Source organism: Neolamprologus brichardi, chromosome 6, assembly GCF_056152115.1.
Source record: "Neolamprologus brichardi isolate AB-2024 chromosome 6, ASM5615211v1, whole genome shotgun sequence".
NCBI lineage: Eukaryota > Metazoa > Chordata > Actinopteri > Cichliformes > Cichlidae > Neolamprologus > Neolamprologus brichardi.
This window is the reverse complement of record NC_142109.1, coordinates 26,790,649-26,816,819: the sequence shown is the minus strand read 5'-3', so window position 1 is coordinate 26,816,819 and position 26,171 is coordinate 26,790,649. Positions and strand designations below refer to the sequence as shown.

At 38.5% G+C, this 26,171-nt stretch overlaps 2 protein-coding genes across 2 annotated transcripts; both read left to right on the top strand.

Moving 5' to 3' along the window:
• The first annotated feature begins 569 nt into the window (after positions 1-569).
• On the top strand, positions 570-6,197 carry asf1bb (anti-silencing function 1B histone chaperone b). The gene is made up of 4 exons (XM_006790765.3): positions 570-878; positions 2,498-2,613; positions 4,255-4,431; positions 5,076-6,197. The coding sequence occupies exons 1-4, from the start codon at positions 770-772 to the stop codon at positions 5,271-5,273; spliced, it is 600 nt and encodes a 199-aa protein (XP_006790828.1). The 5' UTR covers positions 570-769; the 3' UTR covers positions 5,274-6,197.
• A 1,350-nt stretch (positions 6,198-7,547) lies between these two features.
• prkacab (protein kinase, cAMP-dependent, catalytic, alpha, genome duplicate b) lies at positions 7,548-25,652 on the top strand. The gene is made up of 11 exons (XM_006790764.3): positions 7,548-8,187; positions 9,624-9,685; positions 11,317-11,445; positions 15,149-15,247; positions 16,526-16,608; positions 17,103-17,229; positions 17,756-17,851; positions 20,231-20,353; positions 23,128-23,187; positions 23,281-23,385; positions 23,474-25,652. The coding sequence occupies exons 1-11, from the start codon at positions 8,142-8,144 to the stop codon at positions 23,597-23,599; spliced, it is 1,056 nt and encodes a 351-aa protein (XP_006790827.1). The 5' UTR covers positions 7,548-8,141; the 3' UTR covers positions 23,600-25,652.
• The last annotated feature ends 519 nt before the right edge of the window (positions 25,653-26,171 follow it).

The following is a 26,171-nucleotide window of genomic DNA, read 5'->3' as shown; positions in this document are numbered from 1 at the left end:
TGCCGTCATATTTGATCTTAGTGGCTGCAATTGTGTTTAATAAGCCAACATAGTCACAGTGGAAAATGTTGAGAATCACACTGTAACGCACTGGTTTTCAGCACTGAATAATGCTCTGTGGAAATACTGCCAATGCAGCTACTGGTTTTCTCACACAAGTCAAATGAAAGTTAGAACAAAAAACGAAGTAAAGGTAATTTTTGGAGGCGCCTTGGATTTCTTTGCAATAAAGTATTTATTTCATGGTCTGAAACTTTTCCTCTGTGTAGAAAACTTGATCAGTCAGTGAAGAGACATATACAGGTCTAAATAACTGTGGCATTGTAATATTTTTTTTGTTTCTTTTAAACAAGTAAACAACAGAAAGGCATTTATATGTCAGCTCTTGGCATTTCTCTACTATATGCATATATACACACTATTTTTAAAATATTTTTCTTGATATTTCTCGAGGATATTTATTTATTTAGTTTAATCTAGCTGCAATACAACAAATTACCATTGGAGGGCAGCCCCACCCTTCTATGGAGTATGGAAAATAAAGACGTTGAAGAAGACGAAAGTGACGTACTTCCTTCAGCCAAGCAGCGGCTCCTTCTGTTGGTGTACTTGGAGAATAAAAGAGGCTAACTGTAACTTGCGTCTTTGAAGCCAGGCAACTTTGACAGCGTGTGAGCTCGGCGATAATAAAGTGCGAAGTGACTCACTAAATCTGGTTCAAGAGAAAAAAAGGCGTAAGAGTTTCTCAGGTTGAGGTGCGTCTGAAGATATGGCCAAGGTACAAGTGTTAAATGTTGCTGTGTTGGATAACCCCAGCCCGTTTGGAAACCCGTTTCAGTTCGAAATAACGTTTGAATGCATGGAGGACTTGCCGGAAGGTGGGTATTTAGCTAGCGTGTCATTCTAGTTGAATTACTCTTTTGTTAGATGTTAGCTGTAGAATAGCAGCGTCGTGTGGGCGCAGTCTGCTTTAAGTGTTAATTTCACCGCTGGATGTATTTGTTGCATCATAAGCGAATGATAAGGACGTTATTTTGCTCGATGGTTATTCAGTATTAGCTGTCGTTTGGGCTGTAAAGTTATATTTCATTTGTAAAGTTGTTGAAAATTGGCGCTGGCGCGTTTGTGCAGAGCGCCCCGCCTCCTGCCCACCGCTATTGGTTAAAGGACCTTCCTCGTAAGTATTTCTCAAGAAGCTGATTGGTCGGTCACATGTTACTGTAGCAATAAACAAGCTCGTAATTTGCCGCGAACCGCGCGACGGGATAGTTGGGAAATAAAATCGTAAAAAATATAAAATTGAATCCAGCTGGCGTAAATATATATATATATATATATATATATATATATATATATATATATATATATATATATATATATATATATATATATATATATATATAAATTTCTTCCAACGATCATTTCGGGCTTTATGACATCATATATTTTTCTTTAAGGATATAAAATTAGCCCGCATTTTCTTCTACTAAATATAGCACAATGGACTTGTGAGCCCTAAGTGGCATTATATTCATTGCTGCTTTGCTGTGAACATTTGGTATCTATAATACTGAAACTTAAGTTTCATTACCTTTCCGATTAAAAAAAAACTATTTTCCTGTCAACAAAATTTAAGTATAAGCTTCAGTCTGAATTTATTTGTACGTATTATATCTTGGACCATTTTTACTAGTACTTGACACAGCACCCTTAACATTTATTTGATTTTAAAATTAATGGATAAACAGATATTAAATATAGAATGTACTGAACTGTCTTAAAATCAAGCCTACCAATAGCATCATGCTACAACTTTAGTACTTTAGTCTCCTGTTTTCTGCCGTTCATTTAAAAGTGAGCCCAAATCATATTACCAAATACACATTAGGAGCAAGTGGAGTTTCAAATTTTGTCAGCACCTCAAACAAACTGAATTGCTTTTTGTCTCTTTCCTATTGTGGTGCTAGTTGGACTGAGTCACAAATCTTGTTTTGTTTTTTCCAGTTGTTTTAATCCAGTTATTAATATCCCAAAACAACATTTGCACCATTAAACATTGTTTTTCTCCCTTATATTCAAATCAATAAATTGTGGAAACTTGAGGTTTTTATGGAGACTGATGCCGTTTTGGTTATATCTGGCCAGTGCTACAGGTAAATTTTATTTGCATTACTAATTAATACAAGGTGAACTAGAACAAAAAGGGACAACCATGAAACATTTTCTATGTAAAAGTGACCCTTCTGATGAAGGTATCATTCACAACACCCTGTTTTACGTGTGTGTGTGTGTGTGTGTGTGTGTGTGTGTGTGTGTGTGTGTGTGTGTGTGTGTGTGTGTGTAAGAAAAAAAGTAGCTTGTGTATGTTTAACTATAATTATTCATTTAAAAAAGTAAAATTAAGCCTACCTTGTAGTAGTAATAATAATAATGATGGTGATCATAATAATAATAATTTAAAAACAAACCTCCCTATTTGTCCTCTGTGTACTGGCAGACCTGGAGTGGAAGATCATTTATGTGGGTTCAGCTGAGAGCGAGGAGTATGACCAGGTTTTGGACTCTGTTTTAGTGGGCCCTGTACCAGCTGGCAGACACATGTTTGTGTTTCAGGTGAGTCCTCTCAGTGAGCTTTTATCATGTAATACTTAACATCCAGTTTTATTTAAAACAAACCCCGTTGAGTAGTATTCAAAGCAGACATACCAGATCGCACTGTCCCAGCATCTTTTTCCCAGCTTTTCTGAGAGGAAACTGAGAGGTTCCCAGACCGGCCAAGAGACCTCATGGCTGGGTTCTCACTGGGATCAGTGCATGTTGCTACAACACCTGATGCAGAGATGTAGTGGTTCTACTCTAAGCCCAGCTACCCTTTGGAGGATTGTCTCCGCTAGTATTTGTGGTCTACTTCTGTCAGTCTCTACCTTGTATTTTTGTCCGTAGGTGAAGGTAGAAATGTCAATCGAACGCAATAGATCATATAGATCTGTCATTCTCCTGCTCCACTTTACCCTTGTCTCTAAACAAGATCCCAAGACAGATGAGCTTCTCCATGTGAGGCAGCATCTTATCCCCTTTTCTGACTAAGCTTGAACTTTGTGATGCTAATTGTCAACCAAGTCTCTCTGCACTCAACTGCTCAATGAGTTATACAGTACTGTGCAAGCATATACTAAGTCAAGCCTCATTTCTTATTATATTTTGCTATCAAGGAGTCAAGACTTATCATTTTTGTGGTCTTGAACAATAGTTTTCCAAAGTCTTCTGACCTTTCAGTATTTCTTTGGACATTGGCTACTTTTTTCCTCACTAATTTTCAATCTAGTCCTTGTACCTGGATATTTTCAAAGGATTTCTTTTTCTTACAGTCACTTAACAATGACCTATGAACCATTCAAGCGTAAAAGAAAAAAGGCACCTAATGATGAGAAATTTCAGAAAGTGGTGTGAACTTTAAGTGCAGAAAAGTACTGTCAGATTTTTCATCTGATGTATGACTGCTTTTAAGAGGACAAGAAGGCATGGACAAGCACCTCAGCTTGTTTTCTCAAGAAGTAAATTGGAGATTCTTGTCCAAGCCTCCTTCTCCTCTTGCTTAGGTTATTGAATGGAGTTTTCTGTTGACTGAAGCATCTATTAATTCCCTTCAGTCTGTCTAAAATGCTCCTGTGAGACTCTTAACTGACTCTCAAAAGTCTTCATACATCAGTCCACTTTTAACATTTTTGCACTGGCTTTCTGTCAGGTTTAGAGTAGTTTAAAATTTTGGTTTTTCATCTGCATTATCAAAGTGCTCCACCCCTATTCTCTAGGCTGGGTTTGTAGGTCCTCAGATAGAGGCCTTCTTGTGATTTCATATATCCTTTTGAAAACTAAGAGGGGACTGTGGCTTCCAAACCTTAGCTCCAAAACTTTGGAACAGTTTCCCACTCATTCTTTGCACTTCCCACTCAGTGGCATCCTTTAAACAGCAGCTTAAAATGCATCTGTTCAGACAGGCATTTGGGTTATGTTTGTGTTTTTGCTCATTTCATGTGTATCCATTTTGTCTTTTTAACCTCTATAAAGCTCTTTGAGTGCTCCATGTCTTGAAAATTGTTATAAACGTGATTTTTTTTTTTTTTTTTTTTTTTTTTTTTTGCACAATATCATATATGTATTTGATATCCCTGGTTTGGTTAACCAGTTACTGTTTCATTTATAGCATAATTAGATTTCATCTGATTTCTTCTCTGTGCTCATTTACCCCATCAGGCTGACGCTCCTAACACAGGGCTGATTCCAGAAAGCGATGCTGTAGGAGTGACCGTAGTCCTTATAACCTGCACTTACCGTGGACAGGAGTTCATCCGCATCGGTTACTATGTCAACAATGAATACACGGACCCTGAACTGCGAGAAAACCCGCCTCTCAAACCAGATTACTCTCAGGTAACATACACAAGTACACAAATGACCATCATGAATAATACTGAGGAAAGCTGTTTCCAGCTGTCTGCATTTACTGTAATCAATCACTGAAGTGTACCCATGGTGCTAATTTATTTTATTCAGATATGACTAGATTACATCAGCATTAGGTGATATTAAGTGTAGAATATGGGCCATATTTGTGGAAAAGTACTATAAATGGCTCTCTGCTGCCCTCTTGTGCCCAGAAATGTACAATTACAGATAACTGTAGCATTGTGTACGAAATAACAGTAGAATTACCTGGGGATTGTTTAGCACTGTGTTTTTGTTTTATTTGGTCTTGCATTGTTTTAAAAGAATGCATTAGTTCAGGTGGTATTTTATGCTTTCTTGTACCAGTATCTACTTTAACATTAGCATTAAAATCATTATCTTGTGCTTCATTCTCTTTACACTAGTCTTTTCCTTCTACAAATCCAACGTAAAACCAACTATTCATTGTATTTAATTCAAAGCTGTCCCAAGTTTTGAGGGGAAATGTGCACTCCTAACTATGGCTGTCATAACTAACTTTTGGGCTCCATAATTAGTAATCTAATTATGTCCTCATGTAAAAACATTAGCAGTCCACCCCTATTTCTAACAAGTTCTCGTCATTGCAGCTCCAGAGGAATATTTTGGCCTCGAATCCTCGTGTCACCCGTTTTCATATCAACTGGGAGGGCTTGGCAGACAAGATGGAAGACAGTGAGAATGTTGACCCGTCCCCCAACATCAGTGGCATGCTCCCTCCATCCTGTATACCAGGAAAGATGCCACATCTAGGAGTGATGCCAGATAACTCCATGGACTGCATGTAAGAGGCATCAGATTAATGCAATGGATAAGGAGCCCTTCTTATCTATACACACCCACATTGCAAACACACATTTATACAAGGAGGCCATGGATGTTTCTGTATAACATGTGGACTTTAACAGAAAGCACAGGACACCACAGCATAGACATTATCTTTTTATGAAGCACTCAAAAATGGGATTGGTCTTGAATGGTTACCACCTTTGGTTCATCCTCTTTACGCACTTCCTTTCAACACACACACACACACACAGGTGTGCACAGTCAGATTTGCCTTAATTTATTGTATTTCTGTATAAGATTATATTTCATGCCTGGCTGAAAGAAGTGCAGATCATCAGTGCTGGGCCGGGTCGCTTCAACAGACCTGAAACGTGTGGGGAAAAACTCAAGATTCTGATACTCATGCTGTTCATTTTGGCCTTTTCTGCACAGATCAACTAGTGCTATGCGATGGGAAGGATATAGCACCTAGCTGCTTGTAGTAGAGCACTTCATTCTTTGTAAGATTTGTCTCTTGTGACACTTACTGGGGGGAGGGAATTGGGTTTAAATTATGGGCCATGTTTATGATATTGTGGCATCAAGTGGCTTTATTCGCATTAACATGTTTTGCCCCAGGGTTATCTAGATTACTCGGTAAACCTGCTTCTGTGAATAGCCAACAGTTCACCTACTGTTACATAAAACGCCTATATGAGCAAAACATGTAGGTAATGATGGATGCCAAATTGCATTGCATTGTGTGTGTGTGTGTGTGTGTGTGTGTGGATGATTTAGGCTTACTGTAAATAATGTTTTCCCTGTTCTTATTTTGTCTTCAAAACAAGAAGGCATGTTTTCATTTTGTACTTACTATATATTCTCAGCTTCAGTATTTGTAACAACATTTGATGGGGTTAATAAAGTTTGTTTTTTTTTGTTGACCTTGTTGTGTTTCCTGTTAATCAGAACATGTTACATACGGCTGCGTTCCACCTTGACTTTTGTGGAAGGAAGCACTGCAAAAGCAGAGAGACTCCGCACGTTGGCTCGCTCCTCGCCCTCCCATCTCTGGCTCCTTTCTGTTTTCCGATTTCATTCATAAAATGCAGCACCACCATTTTCACTCTAGCCTCATGTTGCTAGGCAACTGCTGCACAAAAGGAAGGGGGGCCTGTCTGTGCTCTCTTGCACATTTTATCTTAGTTGAAGGGACCAACTCCCCCATCCATCCATCTGTCTACTTCTCACATGTCTGCACAGTTGACCAGTTTATTTTCATATATTCATATTTAGCAGTAAAACCCATATGCAGCTTCAATTGTCCTTTAACAGCACCCTGTACAGTGGGGGGGCTGTGATATGTAAGTTACAACCAAGTATAAGCAGAATTAGTGATTTGGTTTTTGAGTCCGTTTTACATAACGGTGGTGGTGTCGTGTGAGCCCAAATGATGGTGTCAAACCCTGCAGCAGCTGAGAGATCTCGTATTCATAGAATGGATGTTTTTTCATACCATGAGTTTGTTAATTACCAACGCATGGTTAAATTGTTATTGAAATCAGATATTCAGATGCAAATCCATGTGAAACCGAGCCTTTTGAAGGTCCCGTTCATAAAAGGACTCTCGGTCATATGCTAGGCTAAGCCTGCAGGTGTTCCAGGTGCTGGGTGGATGTGCTGTGTTGAAGGAGGCTGTTGGAGGGTTTCGGTGACTGTAAAACATTCAGAGAGACGGTATCTCTCTGAGTGTTTAGAAAGACAGTCTTGTTTCCTAATATTATTTCTCACTAAATACACTCATCATTTAACGCACAGCGGTCTGCGAAATGTTTAGAAGTCCTGCCAGCCCGACCGCGCCGCGCGTGCGTTAAATTCTGACCAACATTTCTAAAAATAGCTCGCGGTTGACGTCACTTGGCCAAACGTGTATCAGTCGCTTGGTGGCGGTGGGAGTGGGGGGCTGAAGATGGGGTTTTTTTTCTACCTGCCAATCGTTACTCAGAGCCAATGGACATCTTCACATTCGCCGAGATTCCCACGGTTCGCCCTCATCGAGCCAATGGAGGACGGAAACCAGGAAAAGTGGGCGGGTATGTCGTCGGGAGGAAAATAATCGGTGACGTTCCCCTCACTCGCTTTGTGTAGGGTGGTAGGATGGTGCCGCGCTTGATGGATTGCGAAAAGCCAATCATTGCCTTCCGTGGGATACCGGCATACATAGGTTGCCAATCCGCGGGCTGGTTGCAGCTGTCAATCAAAAACCGGTTCTGACTAGTAGGCGGGACGTTCAGTCGACTGTAGTTCCGTCATCTCGCTCGTCTCCGAGGCTACGGGGGGCCAATGTTGATTTGGGTGAATTCCCGTCGTCGTCGGACCCCGCCGAGGTTTAATTTTTAAAAGCTGGGTTTGGTAACAAAAAGTGGCGGCTCTTGGGCTGAGAATATCGCGTCCCCGCCTCTGGTGTCGTTTTTCTTTAGGCTGGGGAGAGGTGGGGAGCCGGGGGGGCTCGTTCGGCGGGGGCTGCAAGGAGGGACAGGCGAAGACTGGATCCTCCGTGTTCAGGCCATCTGCGCCGAGCTCGGCCTTACGGTCCAGTGAAGCCCCAACGACCGAGATACCTCAAAGGTATCCTCCCCGTGGATTTGAACTATATATCGGTCGCCGGTTGCTGATGACTGAGGAGTGAGTGAGCCCGCTTTACCATCTCGTCTCGCCCTGGCACCGCATCAGCAGCTGCCAGGCTATTAAAGACCAAGACCTCGGAGTTAACGCTTGGTGCTTTTGGATTTAGAAAATACCGAACAGACCTAATCGAGATTAGATCGGCTTGAGAAGGCTGCAGGGCGGCCAAAAAGCCACGGATCGCCCGTTGACAGGTTGTCATCATGGGCAACGCGCCCACGGCCAGGAAGGGCAGCGAGATGGAAAGCGGTGGGTACCGTCGCCTGTACGCTACACATAACACATTGCTCTGTTCCAGCCTCACGAAATCACCAGAGACGGTGTGACACAGCGGCTATGTTAGCTTCAGTTAACATTCCATGCAGCGGCCTATTTCTGCTGTCTGATTTAAAAAGATCCACTCATCCTGCTCAGTCCTTAAATAAGCCTGTGCCAGGATAGCTTTCAAGAACCCAAATTAGGCAGCTACATTTCAATTAACTAACCTCATAATATAGGGACAGATGAATAGGTGCTCAGTAGTAGTATTCCGCTTTGAACAGAGCTTTTTCTTTGGATTCAGTTGATGCTGCTTTATAATAAAGCAGGTGGTAGTACAGTTTCCACAGCCAAATCACTTCACGAGGTGCAAAACAACCAACAGCTATTGTAAGCTGCAAGAATCTTGGCAACTTCACATCCTCTTGTACTCAAATCTTGGCGAGATCACAACAAGCTATGTGTCAGATATTTCCCAAACGCACAGTGCCTGTTGTCTCTGGAAAGAGATGCTGCTGAAAGTGTGGGGGCTATTTTGTTTGGTGAACCCCCTTAAGGTTTGCAGATTGACACTGAGCTAGTCTGATTGTCTGCTGTACTGTAAGTCCAAATATAGAAGGATGAGTGTGCTCATGTCTGGGGTTATACTTTTGTGGGGGTTTTCTTTTAAATTCATCATTTTTGAAATAGCAATTTACTAGGAAATGATATGTAAAGGTTTATTTAGTTATTTATGTGTTACAAACTGGAGTAAATCTGAATACTGTGATGGATTTTTTTTTAAGAAAATCAAAGAAACAGTTATTCCAAAAGGCTTAAATGCTTGACATTTAAATCAAGACATCTAAGTATATGGCATAGCTACTTGGTATAAATGCATACCGGTCACTGAGCAGCTGACACTTTTAGTGAAGGTGAGAAGGGAAAGTGTTGATAGTTAATAGGTGAACAAGTGTTTTGAAATGTGTCCTGGGATTTAAGCTTTTAAATGAGTATACTTGTTGATGAGATTTCAAGTTCAGGTATTTTTTTTTTTTGCACTTGAGAATATTCTGCATGTAGTTTTCAGACTATCAGCCATATCTGGACTAATTGCTGTACATTTAGAAAAATCCCAGCACAGCCTGAATTACCTTACAAACAGATAAGACGATCAGTGTACGTCTCAAAACTTTCTACACACTGACAAATCATCCATGTAGCCTCTGGGTCTTTGTGAGTAATAGTTATGAGCAGGTGGTTTTACGATGGATATGAATAAAATTTGATTTAATTAACGATTTTTAGTCAGACTCTGTGCTGTTGACTTCAGACAATAAAGTAGGTGTTCTGTTTCTTTATTTTGCTGTTTTTTCACTTTCTGTATACACACAGATGCCCCACTAAAGCCTTTCTTATGTAAACACTGGTGTGTGTTTTTTCCACAGTCAAGGAATTCCTTGCTAAAGCCAAAGAGGACTTCCTCAAAAAGTGGGAGAATCCTGCACAGGTTAGTGTGTGTACTAAGTCTGCCCACTAAGCTTAAGAAATATGATACACAGGATTTATTGTTTGTAATTTTATCCTAACTTTGTTTGCATGTTAGAAAAACAAAATTTTCACTCCCAATTCTGTATGGCCAAAGAAATATATACATTACTTCTGTGTGGGCTGCTGTTTTTGAAAATGCCAATCATAGCTACTGAAATTTCACTTGTTTCATGTCTTTATTGTTTATTTGTTCAGTATTACCAGCTATCACTTTATGCAAATGATAGAAAATTATAATTTTAATATATACAGATGGCAGTATAAATAAATTAGTTTGTAAATAGCATCAGTTTTATTGTTTATTGGCTATTGGTTAGTGATGATACTACTGTCTGAAAGTTTTTAAAATGCAAGTTACTGTTTCAAGTAAACTGTGACATAAAACAACTCCATATGTTTTGTCATATTTAATGCTGCAAATTTAAATTCGGTATACATATTTCATATTGTATGCAGTATGAGTAAGAAAGTTAGAAAATATCCCCAGGGCAATGTCAACTGTATCAACCCTAAAGCTATGCGTGTGTTTTTTTTAATTCACTTGTTTTAGATCACCTAATATTCTTCATAGACATTAATTAAACCATTAAATATACACAAATCTGTATCAACATTGTTTTAATTTATACTGTATATAATTTTCTCCGTATATTTTGGGACACCGGCTTATTTTTTTAGTATTTATTTAAGCTTATTGAAGTTAAATGATGAATTTGGGGTTAAAAAATATATTATATATATATTATTCAGTTTTATTTATTATTTTCAGATTGTCAAATGAACAAATTAACACAATGATAAAAAGGGCCCATTGCAATACTGTAATACTGAGCAAAGCTCACCAGTACTGCATTTTTTTTAAATGGATCTCAAGGATAGCTTGTTTCACTTGAAATGAGAGCTCTTTCAAACACATGTTGTGGGTTCATAGCTCCCAAATGCATGTACCACACTTGAAATCATCTCCAAAACTTTTTTATTTTTTAATCTACTTAGGAAGAAGGAATGAAGAAACAACCCACAGCTGTCAGTGAAACAGGTTATGTAGCAATGATCCAATTACACTTGAGCAGCTCAAACTATGGCACTGGGTATAAAAATTGCAGTGAAGGCAATATTTTTGTTTTGACTTTTGAGATAAAGCTGAATATCTAAGCCTAAACCAATATTTATCACATATGTATGCAAAAACGTCTATGGCAGTATCTAAAAATATATTAGAGTTAAGCATGATTTGATTGACAGTTTCTGGGACCATCTCAGCCTGAGAAACAGTTCAGGTACCACAAACATGAGTAAAAGTTTTTTCTTTATTGTTCTTCAAATTTACACTGTATCCTGTATGGACTTGTGTATTACTTTCTATTAAGAAATTATAAACCATACATACCAAATATATTAATTTATATATATTATCTATTGCATATTTGTTTATGACATGTGCAAAGAATATATACCATGAAAATACAAGAATTAGTGGTAAATGTGAGCACACGAGTAGCTGAAAATAAAAACTCGCTACCAGCAACATGACCCTAAATATCCCATTTTCACAAAAATCAGCTAACCGTTTTTGTTTTGTCTGTTCAGAACACTGCTTGCCTGGAGCAGTTTGAGAGGTTGAAAACCCTGGGCACGGGCTCATTTGGTCGTGTTATGCTGGTGAAGCACAGAGAAACGGGACAACATTATGCGATGAAGATCCTCAACAAGCAGAAGGTCAGTCTGGGTCAGGGGTCACCAGAATCACAGAGGGATTGGGGTGTTTAAATGCGCTCCCATCCATTTTTTAGTTAGTCTTCCCACAGAAAACAGAAATGTAATTGATGTGAATACTGCACTCGGAAGATTTTATTCTTTTATGCATTTTGTTAAAGGCCCTTCAAATACAGGTGAAATTATTATCTGAACCCACTTGTGCTGAAAGCAGGGATTAGTTACAGTGACAGAGCGGAGGTTGTCTTTATGTGGATAACACCAGAGTAATTTTAATATTCAGTTAAAAGAAATCTTTGACTTAATCTGTGAATAAGATGATAATTAATCCACAATATAATTATATTATGGCTTAATTATCATCTTATTGATAAAACACTGAGATTGGGATTTTAGCAAGATCAAAATCAGAATGAATATCTATATCTATCTATCTGTCATGCTGTACTAAAGTACTGGCAAAATAATTTTTGCATCAGTAGGGACATGAAGGTAATCCATGAATTTACAGACTTCTGCAAGTACTACTGACAGAACACATGCCTGAGAGAGTGAATGTACATGAACACGATGGTGTTGTTTTGCTATGGCTGTTTTCACAAAAAAGTCTATGTTGCACTTGTTTCAGGGAGGTGGGCATTATACTTTTATTTATTTATTTATTTATTTATTTATTGCCTCTGCATACATAGCACCATACTGTTGTACTGAAAATTAACTTTAGTAAACAATTTAGATGGAGTTTTTGGTCCACAGGGTCATCTCCCAGGGTAAACCCAATACTTTCACAGAAGCTAAACTACCATCGCATCTATCTAAGACAGACCAAATCACTTCAAGGACATAGGGTCCCCAAACCATTTTAAAAATAGCCTCTGGCCCCACACAAGCCATTTTTGCACATGCAAATAGGGCAATGCGATGAAATAACTCCCCCAGTTTTCAGAGAACTGGGGTTACCCTGGAAAACAAACATTGCCTTTTAAGCTTTACTTGGTATCGCACTATTGGAAATGTAGCTCACTCCCAAATTGTATGCTCTCCTGCCAATAGCACCTCGTAGGCCGACACCTCACACCAACCCCAACGTTCAGCTAGCAGGCCTCATTAAGGCCTGAGCATGCAAGTGAGGACGCAGTTACATCAGAACAGTACAAATTAAAAAATGTGTGGGATGCCCAACTAGCAATAACAAAGATGTAATCCACAGAAACACCCTTAACAAGGCCCCACAAGGAAGCCATTTCTCTGGTAGAATGTGGATGCTGGTGAATGCTGGTTGCACTGATAATCATGCCATCACTGTAGTCTCCAGCATCTAGTGTCACAGCCCTAATGAAAAGCTAAGCTAGATTCCCTAAACCTCGGCACAAAGGCAAGGGAAGGGACTGCAAACAGGAACTATGGCAAGATACCAAAAAATCCCTGAAGGCCTAAACTTGCCTTTGTACCTCAGTTTAGGGTAATTGTCATCAGCTCTTGCTAATTTATATGAGTCTCTGGGGCCAGGTACCACTGACAGCCCTCCCCTCAAAAACAGCCTTCTAACCTTTCAATCAAGCATCTGTTTCCTCATAACCACCATACATAAGAGGACACTGGTTATGAACAATTTTGGGTCACTCCAGTGAGACATAACTACCAGATATTTAGAGAAATTGCGACTGGGACTCAGATGACATCTCATATCCATCTGCAGAGAGGACACCTCCTGGGACACTGGCTATTACATGCTTGCATATCATATATATAAGCGTGACCTTATGGGGAAGATGGAAAATGGCCACAATACCTGGATAGGAGGGAAAATGACATCCTCCTCATCGTCATCATTATCATCAGAAGATACTTTTTAACTCATCCTCATCTTCTTCCTCCTTGGAGTTGAGGAGCTGATTATAAAAGGAGTAAGTTCAGCCTTGGGGTCTTTGATCATATCCCCCCAGCAAGTGCAACCTGAGCTGGGTATGTTGCTCAGCTTCGCTGCAGTGTCAGAGAGACAGGGATCGGCTTTTGAGGCCCTGGGCACTTGCAAATGCGACTCCAGGATTCTGTCTGCCCATGTGACGCCTTTGCATGTTTGACACCCACATAAGTGATTCAGAGGGGTTGGGGGGGGGGGGGGGGGGGGGGGGGGTTCCCTGAGATATTCAACCAGGAAACGCAACGCCCCTAACCTTGCTACCACTACCATTTCCCTGAGAGAATGCAGTGGCACCCAAAGGCACCAATTTTCAGCTTGGACAGCTAGCAAATAGCTATACAAGCACAAGCTCACTTGATGTGCTGACTTGATAAGGTGCAGAATTGCAACAACACGACGACTGCTTACTAGAAAAATATATTGATGGAATTAAAATATAATTAAATAAAATATTTATGTTAGTAATCCTGAAACCAGAAACGTTCAGGGAATACCTTTCACAACTGGATCTGTAAACTGTTAAGTGGATAACCGTGGTCCAGGATGACTGGTTAAGCTCTAATGATCTTCCTAGGGAAGAAAGCAAGAATGCCTGGTGTGGGGCCAGGGCCTATTATAAAGGGGGTCGGGTGAGCCTGTGTCCTTGAAGTGATTGGTCTGTTACAGATGGAAGTGGTGGAAGTGGAGTATCTGTGATTGGTCTTGCAAGTGAGGCCCAAGTGGCATACCAAGTGAGGTTTAAAAGAGAATCCTATTTTAACCAGGTGCTGACACCTTTCCGATGCAGCCTTGTTGTAACTGGTGATGTAGAATATGTTCATAAGTCTTCCCAGCTAAAAATCTGCCACAAACTCTTGTTTCCTGTTAAATTTTGCACTATCCGCCTTGCAACCTCATTTCATCTAAACTACTTCTAACTCTAAGCTGAAACCCCAACACGTTTCATAGTTATTTTAAAGTTCAAAGACATGGCACAATAGCACACTGGCCTATAGTCTTAATTATGGAGGGAAATCTTGAGAATACGGACTTCAGGTTGTTTTCGTAAATGCCACAGATGTCTTGCTATACCTGGAGTTTCTGTTTGTTAAAGTTACACAATTTTGGAGACAGTAATACTACTGTCTTTTCATAAAGAAGTAATGTAATAAGTAAGAGTCTTTTTATCATTCGGTGAGCAGCTGAGATATGATTTTGAATGTCAGCAGAAGGATACAGTGAAAGAAGTTTGTTGGAGGTGTGCAGTCTTTTGCCTGCAGCGCTTCATCTGACAGCTCACTCTGGCTGTTGCTTCTTGTTCCATTACTTTCTGCAGTATCTCAAACTGATCTGCTGTCAAAGAAATGTGTCAGTTATATTGTTTTGTTGATCCATTTTTAATGAATGATAAAAGTAACAAACACAATGCATTTCCAGCTAATACTTCATAATAAAAGCAAACTCATTTTTCAAAAGTTAAATGGTTTTAATGGGAAGATGCAGCAGTAGGAAATGTTCGGTTTGCATTATCAGTAACTTAATACAGCATTTTTTCCAGTAATGGTGCCACAGACACCCATGTTATAATCCTCCAATTGCAAAAACACTCAAATATTGTGATGATTGGGCCATAGGCAGCATCATATTACTTCAACCTGTGAGAGATGTCTTAACAGATATGTATTTAAAAGAAAATTGCTAGTTTCATATTTGCCTTAAATTTCACACTCTTGTCTTACTGGGTAAAATGTCTCTCTCTCGCTCTCTCTCTCCTTCTTCTTTCTGTCTCTCTCTGCCTTTCAGGTGGTCAAGCTCAAGCAGATAGAGCACACTCTAAATGAGAAGAGGATTCTCCAGGCTGTCAGCTTCCCTTTTCTGGTGCGGTTAGAGTACTCATTCAAGGTACGGATTATTTTAGGTGTGTGAGAGCACACACGCCTGTGGTTGTTTGATGACAGCGAGTGACTGCTTAATTTCTCACACAATTAAAATAACAATAAAAGAACTCTTTAGCGAAGTTTCGCTTATTAATTCATTGAAAAGCCACAGACAAATGTTATGATCCATTCGAAGCTGTTTCTTAGCTGCCTGATTAATATATATCCATCTTTGTGCTGGTCTCAACCAACTCCTGAAATTACTAACTTGCCACTAAATACTATTTTCAACTGCTAGTTGTTACTTTGGTCACTGCTGGCAATGGTCAGTGCTTTATTTAACATGTGTTATGCATACCTGTACTTAAAATGATTCTGAAACAATAATAAGCAGAAAACGGCTAAAATTTGTTACAGATCTGATGATGGTTTGGTTACTACGGACGACAACTTACGCACAAATTAGTTAATTCAAAAAATTATTTGCTTTATTTATTCAAACTATGAATTAAGTGGTCACATTAAGTCTGCATGTTTTTAAAGACCTCTTGGAAGTGTTTACATGTATCTTTGGCCAGCAGATGAGAAAACTATTTGTAATATTTTTGAAAATTGAGCACCAACTCTGATTGTTTTGATGATTAAAATTAAATAATTTATAGTGCATTAATCTTTCAGTCTACTACCCCTTCCATCACCACTGTCAGTCCTGTTGAGTTGTATGTAAGTACATGGTGAAGTTGGCTTTAGATGTCACATGAGCGTGTGACATGGACGTGCACAGACTAATCCTGCTGATGGCTATACTCCAATTAATGCCTTATTCAGGTTAAGCGCTTTAGATGCACCTGGAAAGCCAGGGATTGACTATCCTAGACACCTTAAATAAACCTATTAACAGAATATTCCGGTCCACGTGTGTTGTCCTACACACAGGAGGAAGAGTCAACAAGAACAAAACATACGCAGTGTGATTTGTGTTAGTCGGTTACACTACTTATATCTTGCAAAACTGTGATATAAACAACACACAATATGCAAACCAGGCCTTCAGTAATGTTCCTGGGTTAAAGTACTTTATTATTTATATGGCAATCCTATAAATAATAGTCAGTTAATGCTAACTAGCAAAATACCAGCTAGATTAAACAATTTGGTAACTGGTGAAATTGCTCTTCTCTTTTTTAGCTCACGTAATTGAGTTGTAACTCCTGTATATGTGTGTACCTGAAGTGCATCCATACATGGGCATGCGTTTGTGTGTTTGTGTGAGTGCCACTAACCTTCGTCCTCCTTTCCGCAGGACAACACTAACCTCTACATGGTGATGGAGTATGTGCCAGGTGGCGAGATGTTTTCCCATCTACGGAGAATTGGCAGATTTAGGTCAGTGTTCGAATAAAGTTTATATCCAGAAGCATTTTGTGGATTGCTACAAGAGTAAACAGTGGACTTTGAAAGCATTTCTGTTATCTTGTATTCTACATAGGCACAAAGCACAACAACTCTAGAAAAGTTTGGATACTGTGTCGCAAAATAAGATTTAAAAACCTTTTTTCCCCAGAAGAATTATTATACTATCCATGTCTAGAGTTACATGACATTATAACTTAATTAACAGCTTAATCCAAAGTTGCAAGATGATCTGGCTTATCCCAACGCAGCAAACAAATGTCATGCTATTTCAGATTATAGTATAATGTAATTGCTTGCCTACATCTTTTCCATGTATTAATTCCTATTCAGTATTCTTTCTTCTATCATGTCTCCTAACCTACGGCAGTATTTTCAGCTCTTCTCATCTCTATGCTAGACTCAAGTCATCTCTACTGTTCGATTACCAAACAGATCCCCTTTTGTCTTGTTGTGTTTATGTGCAGTGAGCCTCACGCTCGGTTCTACGCTGCTCAAATCGTTCTGACCTTTGAGTATCTCCATGCTTTGGACCTGATCTACAGAGACCTGAAACCTGAAAACCTGCTCATAGACCAACAGGGCTACATACAGGTAACAAACTTACTGTTAATTATTTATCCTTCACAGACCCTGCTGATGCATTTGTGTTCCATATTTATTATGTCTGCAACTGACAGTAATTGTTTTTAGCACACATTAATCCATCTGTTTTATTCCATTTATCTAACATCTTTTTACTTAAATATTTTAAAACTATCATCACAGTAAGAGTTTTCTAGAGCTCAAAATTAGAATATTTTATGACACGTACAGCTCAACAGATAAGAGGACATTTATTTTCAGTGTGAGATATGTTAACCTTACAAAGGTGTTCTTCACTCTTGAATCGTCTCTGTGTGCTGGTGTACCGCCCTCTAGTGGCGAACTGTTGCATAACAGCTGGTGACAATTTCCCTTGATGCGGCTGTTTTTAGTGCCTCTCTTTCTTGCTGCCTTTCATGTGGTGTTATTTAGCCTATTTGAATTTTCTTTCTTTTTCTTTTTTTCTTGTTTGTTTTTTTTTATTTTTTTATTTTTTTACTCACTGTCGTTGTCATTGTTCTTTGTCCCCTTTTAGGTTACAGATTTTGGCTTTGCCAAACGTGTGAAGGGCCGGACCTGGACACTGTGTGGCACCCCAGAATATCTGGCTCCAGAGATCATTCTCAGCAAGGTGCGCTTGGCAGCCAGCTGAACTAACTTTAAGCTTGGGGTAGAGGCTTCTTCGTTTTTTAAGGCTAGGATTATATTCACTTGTGGATAGCTGTAGGTACCTCATAGGAAAGATTGTTTCTATTATACATTTTTCCGGTTTGCTTGGAGTCCAACTGGAAGACAAATGCATAGCTGTTGGTTTTTCTGTCAGGACAAGTCCTAAAAATCATGTGAAAATATGTGAAGGTCCAATAGCTTACTTTGCTTACTTGCAAACTATAATACCAGCGTTACATCCCTGTGAATTTAAAGCTGATCACACGAATAATCTGCAGTAATATACAGTCATATAAATAATCCTAGCAGGACATGTTTTAGCAGTACTTTTGACAAGCAAATTGCGGTTCACTCTACATGTGCATATACGCTTTAAGATACTGGGAGCATTGTGACACAAAAACATGCCCATCTGTCTGTATCAGTCCCACCCCAGATGCTCTATGAATGTGTGTGCACACAGATGAGAAGTTGTGTACTCCTGAGTAGAGAACACACAGGTCTCTTCAGTTTTTGACATATGTTAGCAAAACACTGATGACAAAACTCATTAAGAATATTGTTGTTTACACAGACTGGCAGCATCCTCATTAGGTGCCAGGCTTTGGGAAGCTTACGTGCCAGCAACTTTAAAATTGTGCAATAAGTATTAAAATAACATTTGAAGTGCTGCAGTTTATATATAGAGACATTTATGGGCTTTGTAACCCTGGTGGGTTGTGATCTATAGACTCTGTGAGTGACAAGCAGGTTCAAGTTTCTCTTTCTTAAACACCAAAATGATGGGAGAGTATTTTCACTGTGCTCTCTGTAGCTCAGGTCACTGGAAGACTGCCACATTCACATTCCTCTTTTTTTTCCCCCAACAGTTGAAGGTAGGATCAAAAATTGCTGTCGGAGATGGGTGGGTGGAGGTATTAAATAAGCAACTTTTAAATGTTACGCAAATAATTATATAAAGTAGTTCATCCAAGTGGTGTTGAATGGTAGTGCCCTATATTATAAACAATACTAAATAATGTGGCTAAACTTTTAATTCCAATAAATCCAAACTATAATGTAAGTGAGGTTTCCGCTAAATGACTGAACTACTAGATCTTTATAAAATCGGGAACCCAAGTCTCCTCTTACAAATATATGTTTACAATCAGACAGGAAAAGTCATTAAAGCAATTATTAAATCCAGTGTATATAATAAAATGTACCACAAGTCACCAAATTTAGTCTTAACAGACAAGCTCTTTGTCTCAAAGGCATCCCAAGATACTCCTCACAACAAGAAGTGAACATATCATTATTAAAATGGAGCTATTCTCTTTATTTCATGCTCTGTATTTTTATTTTTCTGGATTTTATTATCGTAGTTTTGCATGATTCACAGTTCGAGGTAATCATTTGTCTTATTCTGGGACTGCAGCCCCTCAGTTCCTCCACTGTGACTGAAACAAGTTTTCACTCCTCTCCCTTTGAGGCCACCCTCGCTTTAAGTCAACTCACAAATGATTGATTTGAATAGCAGGTGGGTGGGGCTTATGTGCTCAGGCAAAAGCTGTGTATCTGAGATGACCACTCTTGGTGTCTTTGTCATCATGCAGATCCACAAGCTTAAACAGAGTGCCAGAAACTGGGTGTTGGAAGCTGTCTGAAGCCTTATTATTTTAAAAGTTTGGCTATGCTTAATGTGAACGTCGAACATTGTAGCAGTACATATCTGCACTTTGCATTAGAAAAACATATTGAGTGTAAGATATCTTGGAAAGCTAATATGTAGTTAGATTGGAATAAGGATTGAATGAAATTGAGTCTTATTTTGTTTTCTTTGTTCTTTTTTTGAGACCATGTATATAGGAATTCATTTGGGACCTCGAGTGTAGTGTGAGTGGACCTTTTAAAGGTTTGGTCCAAGTACTCCAACCATGTGTACTAACTATGATACAGACACGTGTAGACACAAGCTGTCCAGTAACTGACAGTAACTAAGGCTAACAGGCTGTGAATGCATCCTTACTGTGTCCAGCTTTATATAACACTTTATAATCTGGAGATACTGAGTTGACAATTAATTATGTGGAATAAAACAAGCCACTTTATTGATTTGTAATTTTACTGTAAATAACAGACTATCAAGATAGTTCATTATTTATTTTCTGTGGGTTTTTTCTTCTTCTGGGGAATTGGTGCATTTGTTGATATTACCCGTGTACACAATTCATTACAGACATATGATGAAATATATATACATTTACTGCGTCATTTTATATTTTATCTTAAATTAACTTAATGTTTTTTCTTTCTTCTTCCGTTACTCCATCCTTGTCATGCCCCCCGCTACATCCACCAGGGGTATAACAAAGCAGTAGACTGGTGGGCATTGGGTGTACTCGTCTACGAGATGGCAGCAGGGTACCCACCTTTCTTTGCTGATCAGCCCATTCAGATCTATGAAAAGATTGTTTCAGGGAAGGTGAGTTTGACTGTCTGATTAGCATTTTGTGCTAATATTTAATGCTTTACACAAGAGAACATGACGCATGATGTGATATTAGGTTGTTTTTTTTGTTGTAAAAATGTATTTTAGTTTACTTTGTATTTAAATTTCAGTTTTAGGTTAATCCTGAAAGAGTTTTGGGCAATGTTTTTTTTCTTTTTTTTTGTGGTAGTGTGGGTATGGTGTAGTTTCAAAAAATGTGTTTTTACCACAGAAACACGGACCAAGTAGAAGCATCTGTTTTGATCTGTTCAGCCATGTTTTTCCTTTGTTGGTCTCTGAAAATACTCTGTGGTTTGCATTGTATTTGTTCCACACACATTGTTGTTTCCAGATGTGTAAAAAGCATCAATTTTTTACGCCATCATATTAGAGAACCTGGCAGTTAGAGCTTTGATCCAGCATAATAAAGCTGATCAGGGAGGATGTAAGAGGAGCATATTTCCTTTATTTATTTCTTGTATATTTATAAGGGGAGTATTGTGATCATTTCCAGTTCCATAATTTTATATTTGGACTTTAATAGAGTTGTGTTGCATGATTCAGATTCCAAAATAATCCTTATGTATTTTATAACAACCATTGATGCAGCACCTCAGTTCATCCACTGTCTGAACTAAGCTATTTTGGCTCTTCCTCCTTTGAAGCCACCCTCTCTTTAATTCATCTTTCCTCTGATTGGCTGTCCACCTCACACAAAGAATTTGAATAGCATCGTGTTCACTGTGTACCTGAGGTAACCATACTGAGACTATCTGCTATCTTTTGACATCATGCAGATCCAAAGTTATGTTCGCTTGTATATGAGTATTTTAGTAAACTTAACTTTCACTGTGTGGCAGTTTGAACCACTGAAAACAACTTTTGAAAAATACCTTTGAGGGTGAAAATTTTTTAAATCTATATATCTGCATTTATGTGTGGACAAGGAACATTTAGGTTTTTCTTTCGCAACATGAAAGCTGTGCACCTTTATCTCTCCCTCTCTTTTTTTATGTCAGACTGTGTGCCATGTTATTGTTTGTGGGCTTTTTAATTGGCCAACATTTCTTCATGGTTGGGTTATATCACCATCTGTTGCTTTAGCATGAAATTGACAGTGTCTAAGATTTTTTTTTTGCATTTAAATGTGGATGGAAATCAACCGTCCAATGGTCAGAGAGATTGCAAAGAACCAACAAGCTACATATCAGACTCTACAGGTTTAAGTTAACATCTTAAAAATTCAAATTCATGACATTAAAAATAGAAAAAGACTGAGCAAGTATGACTTTTTTGGAAGAGTTGCCAGAGAAAGACACTTCTTTCTAAAAAGAACAAAGCAGCACAGCTTAGGTTTGCAATCTGAATAAGACTTCTGGGACCCTCATTTACTAATATGTGCATGGAAACATTGGTATACTGCACAAAGAAATGAGGAAAATCAATGTCAGATTTATGACAGGTGCACACTGACCAATTTTTCTTACCACCATGCATATGTTAATAAATCAGTCTCATTCTTAATCATCTGCTTCAGGGGTGAAACATAACTTGGGTGCTGAATATTGTTTAGCCTGAGCTAGTCACTGTGGATCAGTTGATATGAAAAAGACAAACTACAGGAAAAAGAAGAAATTAGGTGGAGGACATGGACCACATGATCTGTCAAACCCAGATAAGAAACGCACGGCAATAAAAACAAACAAAAACGAAAATACGCCTCAAAATTCTCCATCATCTGTGGTATAGTGTCAAAAAAGAGAATATTAGAAGATAAGTTATGACATCAGACAATGATTGAAGTTATGTTTACATATGTTTTATTTTGAGTTTTTTTTTTTTTTTTAAATTGATTTAATTGTAATTCTGAGTATTTGGGGCCTTACGGTCAACTGTAAATGATGACTGAAAAATAATAATAACAATAACAATAATAATAATAATAATAAGTAGCAGTGGTGTAGTAGAAGTAGTAATACTCATTTTAAAGACCTATGTCATGCCCTCATTTGTTCATGCACACAGTCTGAAGGACTTCTGATTATGTAAAATACAAACCTAGGAAAAAATTGATAAATCTGTGCATGAAATGTCGTTGTGAGTACAGACTGTTAGACACATAAGAACAAAGCGGACAAGTTTGGCCATACATGCACAGCTCCACGTTTGGAGAAAACCAGACACAGCATAATAGCACGTACACCTCGAACCATCAATCAACTCTGTGGAGGGGTGATGTGTTTTGTTTTTTCTGTTATTGTGTGCTTATTCTAGAGTCAAATGTGACACCATTTTTCCGACAAAGGAAGCTTGGTTGACCAACGAGAAAGTCATCTCACACACACGAGCAAATCTAAAACAGAACATTCAAGGTGTTGCAACGACCTAGTCAAAGTCCATACTTAAACCTGATTGAATTACTGTAGCTGGAACTCGAGAGCTGCGCACAAATGCACGCCAGCAAGCCTCAATGAACCGAAGCAACCGTTGTAAAGAAGAGTGGGCTAAAAATCCTCCACAACAATGTGAGAAGTCTGGGAAGTCTCTCGCAAGACAATTACTGGAAGTTATTGCTGGAAAAGGTTCTTCTACAAGCTACTGATTCATAGGATGTACTTAGTTTTTCCCAGAACTACATAGAGCCATGTCATTGTATTATAAGAATCTACCAGTGCTTCACTACAGAAGATAACGAACCCAAGAGCCTGAATCTCATCACTACATGAAGTTGTCACTGGTTCATTCCTCATTTTGTGCTCTGCCCTTAGGTTCGTTTCCCATCTCACTTCAGTTCAGACCTGAAAGACCTCCTAAGGAACCTGTTACAGGTGAGAGCAAATACCGCAGGCGTTCAGACGTTTAGGTTACATTTATTTTTCTTTAACGTGACCGTGAGAAAAATATGTTTGTGTTCTTTTAAGGTGGATCTCACAAAACGTTATGGAAACCTAAAAAATGGGGTCAATGATATCAAGGGACACAAGTGGTTTGCAACAACTGACTGGATTGCCATTTACCAGAAAAAGGTATGTTTTGGTGAGTGTACTGTGTGGCATGTGAGACTTTTTCTTCCCTTCAGTTTGTTTTATAATAGTTTCTTTTATGTGACTTTAGGTGGAAGCTCCCTTCATCCCCAAGTTCAAAGGACCAGGCGACACCAGCAACTTCGACGACTACGAGGAGGAGGAGATTCGCGTCTCCTTCACTGAGAAATGTGCCAAGGAGTTTGCTGAGTTCTAGAGTTAGAGAGCAAGAGAGGAAGAAAGAAGGAAATAGGGAGAGTCAAAGGTAGGCTGGTCAAGTGGGAGACATAAGGAGAAAGTACTGTCTCCTGTCCAATCACAAGCACCAGCTACAAAGAGGAAAAATCGGATAGAGAAGGAAAAAGAGCAAGGAGACTGATAACCAGCAGTGTTGCCTTTTCTGTTGTGTTTTTGTTGTGTTTTATTTATTATTCTGTCTTATTTATGGATCCCTTTATAATGAAGGTGTGCTTCATGGGTGTTGAGAATCCAACTAATTTGGAGTTGCCTCTACACATTTTCACCCGAGATCTTCCCTTTTCCTTTTCCTTTTTTTAAATCCATCTTTTAGACATATTCACACCGCAGCAAAGAGAAATCAGTCTGTCTGTGCTGATCTAGTCCAGTCTCTTAGTCGTTACATGAAGACTAATGAGTTTTGTGCAAGTTTAGGTCTCAGTCTGGACAAAAGTTTCTTAAATTTTAACCGACAACTGGCTAACATGCTCTTTGTTTTTTTTAAGCAGGAAGGGCATGTAAGTAGCAGGTTTAATAAGTCTTGCACACATATGTACTTTCACCTTGGATGACTTTACATTTTGCAGTTTTATCTCAATTTTTCCTTCAGAATTTAAACTTTTACCCTTTCATATCATAGACACACGACATAACTTAAGGCTTGATGGGCCAACAAAAAAAACAACAAAAAAAATGAATGCATTGTGTGTGCAAAATAAATTTCATCGAGAGACAGATGATGTTTTAAGGGGAAAAAAAGTGAGTTACGTTTACTGTGTAACTATCCATCTACCGTTCTTATCATTGTTAGAATTAGTGCATATCTACGGTACTCCATTTTAAATGTTATTAGATACTAGTGGCTCCAATGATATCATGTCACGCTAACAAACAAGGAAATACGAGTAAGGGGATGGAATTAACTCAGTTTTTAAGGGTGTTTTAAAGAAACACTGTAACGTAATGGTATCTCAGGTTTGAACATATCACTTAATAGACATTTTATTAACATACAGCGTTAGGATCAGCAGGTAAATCTGTGATATGGATTTGGGAATTTAAAGTTCTGGTTCAAATTAAGAGAAACAAAAGGGAATATTCAGACTTTTGGTTAGCGTCTTCCACAGTTTGCCCTTCCAGAAGATTTGATTTTGCTAACTGACTCGACAACTTTGTTTTCATGAAAGCACTTCCTGTCTCGGCTCAGAGTTTACGTAATGGCCACAGTGATTCTGCTTACTGAATCAAGCCTTTGGCCCTTGATTACTCCAACTGAAAGAGACCGCTTGAGGCAAACTACCTTGAACTGCTTCCGGCTGGTGGCCTTCAGAGCATTTTGACCAGTCACTGATGGCAGTTTGGATAGTGCGCTTTTATGGTCTTCAATGGAAATATGTATTCATGTTCACCTCATCTTATTACCCATCCCTTTCTTCTTATCACTTGTAAAGTAGGACCACACTCTATGTGACAGTCTTATATGTGACAGCAGCTCTGTTACTGTTTATGTGTTTTAAACATGCACAGTTTTTGTTTCATTTTGTTTTTTGTGTGTTGGTGATGATGTAAAGATGACTGGCACTCCATTTAACAAGTTAGTGAAAGCTAGAGCTTCTGGCGGTGAATCGAGCTAATACTGAGAAGAGAGAAAAATAATCATAGCGCACGGTATACAACCTGCTGATTTGAAGAATACAACAAATAGCACTTTTGGTATTCAGTGTCTCCTTGGCTCCTGAGCTATGGTCACAGAATATTTCAGCAATGGCCAGAGACGGTCGTTACTGTAGGATTTGTTCATTCACAATTTCTGAGATAAAACAAAGTGACACTGATGTTCGTTTCAGACATCAAAATGCCTTCTTTATTGCTGTAATTTAATGTGCCACAATAATGATGGTTTCCTAATTTGATTTATACAGGCGCTTTGGTTTTTCTCCCATCGTTATAAACTGGATAATATAAATTCACATACTTCCCTCGAGTCTGAAACAGTTCAGATAGCAAAAACATATATATATATATATATATATATATATATATATATATATATATATATATATATATATATATATATATATATATATATATATATATATATATATATATATATATATATATATATATATATATATATATCTATATATATATATATATCTATATATATCAAGCATTTTCTCCAGGATACACATTTGTTATGTGTAATGGTTTGTGTCTATCATTTGTAATATGGAACAATAGCCCCCACAGCTAATTGTCCACTTGCCATATTTACTTATTTATTCTATCAACATTCTTTTCCCACTCTGTGCGTGACCCCAGATTTACAATGTGGTAATTTGTTTAAAAAAAAAAGATCAATTTGAGAATGTGCATCACAGAAGCACAGTGTCAGCTGAAGGTCTTAAAGGACCACTCCGGTGATTCAGCTTTACTGTTTAGTAAACTTGCATCAGAGGCTGCGTTATCTTATTAGTGCCTTGCATGGGTCAAGCTCCAAAAAACAAAGTCCTACATCTCCCACATCCTTTAAATTCTGCATAAATGTACAG